We start from the raw sequence: 9,159 nt of genomic DNA, 5'->3' as shown, positions 1-9,159 counted from the left end.
TTGACATATCATAAGGTTAATCACCTCGATGTCATTGGCTACTCAAATGCGGACTTAGGAGGATGCCTTGATAGTAGAAAGTCTACTACTGAGTATCTCTTCTCACTTACTGGGGGCGCGATCTCTTGGAGGAGTGAAAAACAGACGACCACCGTTGCTCACACCATGAAAGCAAAATTTATAACATTATACGAGACTACTTCACAGGCCGTATGGTTGAATAACTTCATCACAGTTAAAGGTGGTCAATTTCATTGAGAAGCCACTGAAGGTCTACTATGATAATGAAGCTGCGGTGTCCTTTTTGAACAACAAAAGTACTACGTCATGTAAGCATATGAAACTAAAATACTTTATTGTTAAAAAAAAGATAGAGAATCATCTAATGTATATTGTTAATATTGGTACCAAAGAGATGATTGCTGATCCTCTTACTAAAGGGCTAGCACGAAGATTGTATTCCGAACATGTATTGAAGATAAGCTTGTTAATTTTTTTTTGACATATGCATATGAATAAAGTGATCATATACAGTTTATTGATTCTCATTATGGTTGCTTGTTGTTAATCTCATAAAAATCAGAGATTCAACTAAGGATATGTAGAATAGATTTTATAAAGGTCACTCTATTCATTAAGTCATTCCCATAAGATTTTTAATTAAAGGTTTATCATTGAGACAAGTGAAAGAATGTTGGAGTAACCCATGTTAAGTGAAATGTACTCACATCCAGGACTCCTCTAAAGGTGTTCCTTCCGATAAACTCTGTGGTTAGAGGAAACCATTATCTTTACTATTCCCCAATTAAAGCTATAAAATTAGGTGTCAATGAGAAACCCATATTAAGAAAAAGATTAAGCAAAAATCCTTTTTCTGAGATTTCACAAAAGAGGGATAGGATCCTGCTCACCGTCGCTGAAGGTGCCTGCGCTGATTGGAGAGCTGCAATCAGCTAAGGAGCAAACTTCTCACGTTTCTGCACTGCAAAACACCGTCAACCATTGGCCTCTTCAGGTACACCTCCAACTCTTTTTATGCACAGGCTCAACACAATCACATGCACAAAATTTGTGCATTAAGCACCTGATCACCCTCCATCGGGCCTTGGCCCCACAGCAGCCATGCCTATCCTCAAGATGGAGGGTGATCAGGTGCGTAAGGCACAAATATTTGTGCACCTGATCTTTTCACTAGGACCCCTGCCACAGGGGCCTATGCTACGCATTGGCTTGTGCAGAGGGGCGAACCCTGACTGCCCGTCTAGCAGCCAAGGCCCCCACCCCACTAAGTCAAACCCCCTTGGGCGGTTATCACTATTTTACATCTGGCAAGCCCAAGCAACCACTCAGAGAGAGAGAGAGAGAGAGAGAGAGAGAGAGAGAGAGAGCACGTTAAGAAACAACAAAATTGTCCACAATGAGAAAACATACAAAATGTTTTAAATGGAGAGATCATAATGACATCAATAAGCATCGACGCTCTTATTTCTTTTTGCCTAATGATTAAAAAGCATAGAATTAAACTCCCCCCACTCCCGACTCCCAATTCAACTTTCACCGCAGCACCAATGCAGACCTGAAACCCAACAATCACACTTTAGATTCTCTCGCCCAAATCGCATAAGCATGCTATGGAAAAAAAAAACAAAGGTACCACTTGACCAAAATGTACATAAAAAAAAACAAAAGAAAAAGATCTGATTCTCAAAGAGACAAGCCAAGAAGGAAACAAAGAGGCTCCCAATAGGGCACCAGGAACCTACTCCACATGGACACGGTACAGGCATTTTAATCAAGTTCTCCAATACAGACAAGGGGATACTTAATGAAAGTAAAAATGGAGGATAATGCAACATCAAATGACTGATTTTTCCTATTGAAAATCCAAAATATCTTTTTTAGCTTGCTTTCCTGCTAATGGTAGCAGATATGAGAACCCAGGGAGCTGCTATTATGCTTTAGGCATGGCATCCAATTCACCCAACAGCAGCTGGGCATTCTCACAAGTTGAAATGCAAAAACCAACGAAACATCTGCCACCAATAAAAAAGAACATCCCTTAAAGACAGGCTCTCGTCTCTCACTTCATCAATATTGAAGGAGGCAGTCAATCTTGAAATTTGAAAGAAGTTGTCAATTGAGAAAAATTGATGCGTGCATCTAACTTGACTGAAAAGAAAGGAACAAGAAAGAAAAAGAGTGGGGGTGGGGACGTGGAAGGAAACGAGTGACAAACAGAAACAAGAACACAGAACACAGAACACACAATATCTATTATTGCTTAAGCAGCAGGGTTCATTCCTGCTTGTTCCCGGGCTTAATTCATATGAAATGAGAGAAACCTAAGGATGAGGATTACAGTTTTGCTTAGCAACCAAGTCTTGCTTTCAGCTCCTCGGCAACTGCATCAATGAACTCCAGTGTGTTCAAATACTGATCTCGGCTAACCCTGCTTAATTAAGCAAGAACACGATACCAACATAAAACTGACTCAGGTCAGATAAAGGCGATCCCTTCATATATGCTATTGAGACTCAATAAAGACTTGGGAAAAGATGTATCAGCCTGAAAAGTGCAAACCCTCCACACACCTTGTCAAGGTGTCCTGACTCATGGCCGAGCTGTGTGGCCAGGAATGAATTTGTTATCTGAAGGGCTTGTATGGTGCATACAAGGTGTAAAGAAACTCATCAAGTCATGACTGGGTTGCTTAATGCATCACATGGTTGTTCAGAGACTTAAGCACAGAGGCTGAAACAAGTTGAGCCACAGGCAAGCCACAGAACAACTCAGGCTAGGTCAAGTTGAGTCGCCTACCTGAATGCTGAATTTCAGCAATCTCACATAGATCTTATTATGGATTTAATGAGATTCCAAGATATGAATGTCCATCAGTTTTTCAAGTGTCTTTCAACTTGTACAAAACACTCAAAACAGATGCATGCATAATTGGATTAAGTAGCCCTAGTTCTGGGCTGCAACTCAGATCTTTAAACAACACAAAAAGAAAGCATGCAAGAAGAAGCACACAGAGAATATTACTTGGATCCATGGATGAGAAGAGCCAAATCTTTGGTCATTTTCCCTGACTCTACAGCTCCAACACAAGCAGCCTCCAATTTCTCTGTGAAATCCAGAAGCCTCTCGTTATCATCTAACTTGGCCCTGTCAAAGTTACAATGACCACAAATTTGTTATCAATGGAAATTTCAATAAGTAGAAACCAGCTCTCTCCTTCTGAATAATGCACACACATACATAATATTTGGAGTGTACATATACAATCGGTAACTAAGCTGAATTAGGTGTTAAATTTAGCAACTTGAATGAATAATGATCCCATGTCAGTCAGATAGATTTGGGGCCCTTCATTACAGAGAGTAAATATGGGATCAAATTAAAATATCCATTTTATCCCTTTCAAGAGGATGTTGCCGCTCGGACTCGAACAGTGATGCGCTAGTCTGATTCCCAAGAATTTGTCATACAGATTTCACCACGGTGGTATGCTCAAAGTAATACTAACTTATCCATGTTCAATTGTCAAGATTGAGGGGTCACACAGTAGCTTGAATTTATGCCGTATGAGTTGCAAGCTTTCTCAAGTTTCATTTTCATTATCATGAAAACAAAAAAAAAGACATCAAGATACCAAGTAATTGAAGTTTATTAGTACCTGTGTGCAAGCCCACGTGTCCAGGCAAAGATTGAAGCAATACTATTTGTACTGGTTTCACCTCCTTTCTGGTGAACACGATAATGACGAGTAACTGTGCCATGAGCAGCTTCCGCCTCAATGGTTTTTCCATCAGGGCAAACCTATTTGTAAAAAACAATTCAGTTAAGCAACAGTAACTATGAAGGATATGCATGTAAGAAAACATCAGCAAGCAAGAAACAGGCAAAGCATTTTGAGTGCATTTGTACCAGCACAGAGGCCATCAGGCCAAGAGATCCAAAACCTGCAACAATAGAAGAAAGAGTCAATTTTTAAATTTAAATGATCCACCATTCTGCATCATACTAAAAAGATTAAGAGTTCGAGTGACAATCCCATTTGTACTGTTTTATAACTATTATCCTCAATTTACAAAGGGCGATGACAAATTTTTGGGTTCAGGCACCTTGAGTTGACACAACAAAGAAGAGATATAAGCTAAGTCACACGGCTCGGCTATAAGGTCGACACACCCATGTCGACACTCCCCGACATGGGTGCGGACACGGTCAACCAAGTGTCGGACTCGGTCAATGCACCGGGGCCGAGTCAGACCACATTTTGGACTCGGTCAACTTTGACCGAGTCTATTTTTGTCCATTTTTTAGGGCAAAAGACGTAATAAAAACTAAAAAATCGATCTTTTTATATATTTTTTAATATATATATATATATATATAGCCGAGTCTTATATATATATATTTAAAAATATATATACATATATATATATTTAAAAATATATATACATATATATAGCCGTGTCCCCGTGTCCAAAATTTTTGAAATTGCTCGGCACCCGTACTTGCACCCATGTGACATAGGATATGAGTGGCCAAGCCTCTTAGATGGTATGAGGAGATTTAGGTCACCAATTACTTGAGATTAGGCTATGTTGTGCTCAGTTGGCAGCACACCTTCAATGAGAACCAAGTCCCATCTGCATGAGGCCCACGGTTCGGTTTTGCATTCAAGCACTAACCAAGAAACACAATGCAAACAAGTACAACCACAAAAATATACAAACCTTGAGCCAAGAAATCACTCTGCACATCTCCATCATAATTTTTGCAGGCCCACACATATCCACCTTCACTCTTAAGTGCATAGGCTACCATATCATCAATAAGTCTGTGCTCGTACCTGTTTGACATCACCAAAAGATCATACAAGAAGCCCATACTTGCCATGCAATTTTCAATGAGGTCACTGTTTGAACAAACAAAGAATAAACATTACCAGATCCCTGCAGCCTCAAACTTGGATTTCCACTTGCTCTCATAGACCTCCTGGAAAATATCCTTGAACCTGAATGTGGAGACAGCACATATCCAGTTACAGAACTTACAAAGTGACTTGCCGGTCTCTAAATGGAAGAAGAATTCAGAGGAAAAAAGTTCAGGAGGCATTTCAGATTTATTGCCACAGTAATCAGTTGGAAACTCAGTTTTTAAATATTAAATGTGCACAAAATTGACAAAAAAGGCATCATCTCATACCTGCCATCATATTTCTTCAAAATAGTGTTCTTAGTACTGAGATAAAGAGGCCACTTCTTCTGATAAGCTGTGGCCATGGAAGCCTCAGCAAAGGCATGTATGGACTGTTGCAAAACCAATTCAGATAAAAACAGCTAATTAGCAGTTTCATCTCCTAATGTAAGGTCCTAAGTGTGGAAGAACTGGCAGATTAGTAACACTTTGTTTCAAATCAAGAATAGTGACAAAGTGCTAAAAGAAAAAATAATACATATTACAGACCTCATCAGTGTTGTACATAGACAAAGCTACTCCTCCAGCACCTTTAAAGTCATATACTTCTAATTCAGTCCTCTCACCATCTCCTTCTGGAACTGCATGCATAATAAGACATATCAAGTAGAGTGCCAAAAGAATACTACAGAATACAGCAATGCCTTTAGCCATATGATTTTTCCTACCAAAAACAAGCTTGAGCTTTCCAGGGCCTTGGATAACTGTATCTGTGGCTCGATATTGATCACCAAAAGCATGCCTTCCAATGCATATGGGCTTTGTCCATCCTGAAAATTTTATTAAAAATGATGAGGTCAAAACCCAAAAGCAAAATTACTGTATTCCACAATCGACAGTCCTCATGCTAAGTTACATTATTGTATCAACTCAAATAGGAACACTAAACAAAGGGCAGTCTAGAAAACTGCCAGCTTTTCTTAGGAAGTGGCAAAGCAAAGTGACTTGGCAGTTTTTAGTCAACATTGTCAGTCATTAAACACTAACAACAGAAAGATGTATTAATATCCGTGAATAGCAAAGCATGACCTTTTATCTTCCATACCTGGAACAAGCCTTGGGATGTTTTTGCAAATAATTGGTTCTCTGAAAACTGTGCCTGAAGCAAGAACCGCTTGAATGAGAATCACCAATTTCAGTTTTTCAAAAAGAAGGCAGAGTATCACTAACCATTCAATATATTCCTGATAGTCCCATTTGGACTCTTCCACATTGACTTCAGGTTGAACTCCTTGACACGGGCTTCATCTGTCATGCATTAACTGGTAAAGACATAGCTATGCAAAAAATATGAAGATGAACTGACTTAAATAACAAATTGTGCAAATTACAGTAGATGCATACCTGGAGTTATAGTTGCACACTTGATAGCTACATTATACCTGAAGATAAGACATGTCAACATTGGAACACCGAGGTTCACAACTATGAGATCAAATAAGCAGTTTTTGAAGAACAGAGGTAGAAATTGACTTTGAATTACCCCTACAATGGAGATTCCTAGGTGCAAGTTTACTCAAAAAGTATGTAAGAAAACATGGAAATTAAAAAGATCAGCAACTTATCCCAAGAAGGTTTCTTTGATTCAATTAATAAATAAAAAACAAGTTAAGCAACAGACAAAGAATGGCTTTCAAGTTTCATTAAAACCTAATGCTCCCTGCATAAGTTGCTACACACAGAACAATAAACTAAGTGAACGATGAGGAGAGAGAACGTGAAGAATATGAACATTACTTCAGAGTAGCTTCAGCACTCTCAATAGTAACTTTGTCATCAGTAGCATCTCGATTAGGAAGCCCAAGGTCAAAATACTTTATGTGCAGATCAAGGAAAGGAAAAATTAACTGTAATATACATCAAAGTACTACAATTAGACAATGTGACTAACAAACTGAGAAATGTTATGAAGAGGAAATCCAATTATGAAAGATGCCCATCACTGGTCACCTTGTCCTTGATCATTTGCCAAAAGACTCTAGTCATTTCATCCCCTGCAGAGAAAACAAAAATTCTAGATTAGAACAAAGATATTAATTGATAAAGAAATTGTTCCCAAAATTCATGTAATGTCTACAATGATCTAACAAGTTCCAAAGCACTCTACAGACATTCACAATGGAATACAGAGTTGCACTACATCCACAAATGAATAAACTGCTTATATGCATCTGAACCCGAGCCTGGAAGGCAAACCAGATAAAGTAATAAGAACAATGAGTATCAAAGATATGCGGTACTTTGGTTTTCTTCTCTGATATCCAACAATCAAGATCTGCCTAGTATATGAGATACAAAACCCATTGAAATGTCTTGCACTCTTTATAATTACACTCCATAAAGGATTAGAATTTAGCAAGCAGATTGTCCATAATTAGCAGGCAGGCTCTTTCTTTCTATTTTTACAAATTAAACAAAGGTCATCTTAGAAGCAGCAATAGTACAGCAAGCTGTGGAATAATTTAGGAAATACCAATTTAAGCACAAAATCAATGATAAAACAATCCCTTGTTATTCCGTTCCCAGAATTTAAAACTGATTCTCTTGGTGCTGAGTTCATAGTTCTTGGCATTAGCAAATCAAAGCATTGTTCAAATTACAATGAATTAGGCTTCATTGTAGTAGAAAACAATTAGTAAGCAAACAACCAAACAACGAAATGACTCAATTTGTAATAATTATGTTGAATTGTTAATTTTTGTTCCTAATTCATACTCTTCACTTGGTACTCTCTCTTAGTTTCATAGAGAAGAAAACCGTCCAAAATTCCAACATAAGGTGATCACCGCTCATAATGCATCTAATGTGGTTGCCGTATCTAATACAAAACGCAGGTTCAATGTCAGATCACAATCACCCATAACGAAACTAGTCTCATCTTAAGAAGAAATCCAAACAAATCATAGCTTGAGTTTCAAGTTGTACATGTGTGCATGATCAAACAAAAAACAACCACCAGAAACGATAAAAGTATATATCGATATCACGAGCAATCTCTCCAACAAATCCGTTCCAAACAGTAACTGCAACCGACGAATCTCAAAGAAAGAAAACCACTTATTGTTTGACCGCATCACTGTGGATCACTAATCGCATCAAGTGAAAGAACGAAAACAAAGAAATACCGGAATTCTCCGTTTACGCAACATATGCTCATTTAAAAACAAACAAACTCAGCGAGTAAAAAAAAGTGGAAAAAACAATAGGTGAAACGAAAAAAAAAAATAATCATTTACAATTTAATAGCGTTCACATTGCTAGCCAATTACATCTCTTTTTTGCAAAGAAATGAAAAAATAAAAGAAGATTCATAAAGCCAACATGAACCAACCGAAATCCCTCGACTAATATAGATCTAAGATCTAACAACAAGTTCTAGCAAAAAAAAAAACTAAAAAAGTTAATTTAAGAAGTAGACATCAAGAAAGGAGATGAAATTAGGGTTTTCCCGCTCTCTGGAGCGAGGACCATTACCGTCCATCTCTACGATGGGATTGATGACCTTGATCTTCTTGAACCCCATGGCTTCTGAGAGAGAGAGAGAGAAAGAGAGAGAGAGTCCTGAGCTAAAATAGAGAGGGAATCGGGGGAGACGACCCAGAAAATTGATCACTGTTTTATTTTATTTTCTAAAAATAAAAAATAACAAAAATGAGAAGCTGGGAGACTGGGGCTGCGTGGGTTTAATGGATAAACTACCCTTTCTCTTCCTTTGAAATTACAAGACTACCACTCTAAGCGCGCAACTTTTCCTTTAAAATTATTAGAGAAATTTCCACTGAGATCCATCATTTTTCCTAATACTCCAAGAAGAGCCTCGCGTTCGATAAGAGTACGGTTCTTCCAAACTTTTCTATTCAGAATATACCAGAACGTTGTGGTCTCTCGAAAATACATGAACTACCTCCGGATACACCAAATGCAGAAGTACACGAGAACATCAAAACAGTGAAGACTCCTATATACTAAAAGTTAAAACATTGAAGAGTCCATCTAAGTGAGCTAATTACCATTTTTAATAACCATTATAAAAAATGATAATTCAGTGTTATCATTATTTTAGTATGCAACAATAACTTTTGTATCCTCTAAACTGTATGGTTATAAATAACCTTCTTGGCTATATCAAGAATCAATGCAATACATAGACGTTTTCTTTTCTTTTCTCTGCTG

At 37.9% G+C, this 9,159-nt stretch overlaps 1 protein-coding gene across 1 annotated transcript; it reads right to left on the bottom strand.

Annotated features, from left to right (window-relative positions):
• Window positions 1-1,373: 1,373 nt before the first annotated feature.
• Window positions 1,374-8,585, bottom strand: LOC149836898 (isocitrate dehydrogenase [NADP]). Its single transcript, XM_090007179.1, has 16 exons — window positions 8,461-8,585; window positions 6,937-6,980; window positions 6,724-6,833; window positions 6,331-6,368; window positions 6,157-6,234; window positions 6,032-6,085; window positions 5,655-5,756; window positions 5,476-5,567; window positions 5,215-5,318; window positions 4,955-5,023; window positions 4,743-4,858; window positions 3,928-3,962; window positions 3,677-3,819; window positions 3,043-3,165; window positions 2,360-2,449; window positions 1,374-1,576 (listed from the first exon to the last, which is right to left on the bottom strand). Exons 1-15 carry the CDS (start codon window positions 8,507-8,509, stop codon window positions 2,368-2,370), a joined length of 1,239 nt encoding a protein of 412 aa, XP_089863305.1. The 5' UTR covers window positions 8,510-8,585; the 3' UTR covers window positions 1,374-1,576; window positions 2,360-2,367.
• Window positions 8,586-9,159: the final 574 nt, after the last annotated feature.

The sequence above is a fragment of the Nuphar pumila genome, chromosome 5, assembly GCF_984573655.1.
Source record: "Nuphar pumila chromosome 5, dmNupPumi1.hap1.1, whole genome shotgun sequence".
NCBI lineage: Eukaryota > Viridiplantae > Streptophyta > Magnoliopsida > Nymphaeales > Nymphaeaceae > Nuphar > Nuphar pumila.
The sequence above is the reverse complement of the archived record's forward strand: the minus strand, read 5'-3'. Positions and strand labels throughout refer to the sequence as shown.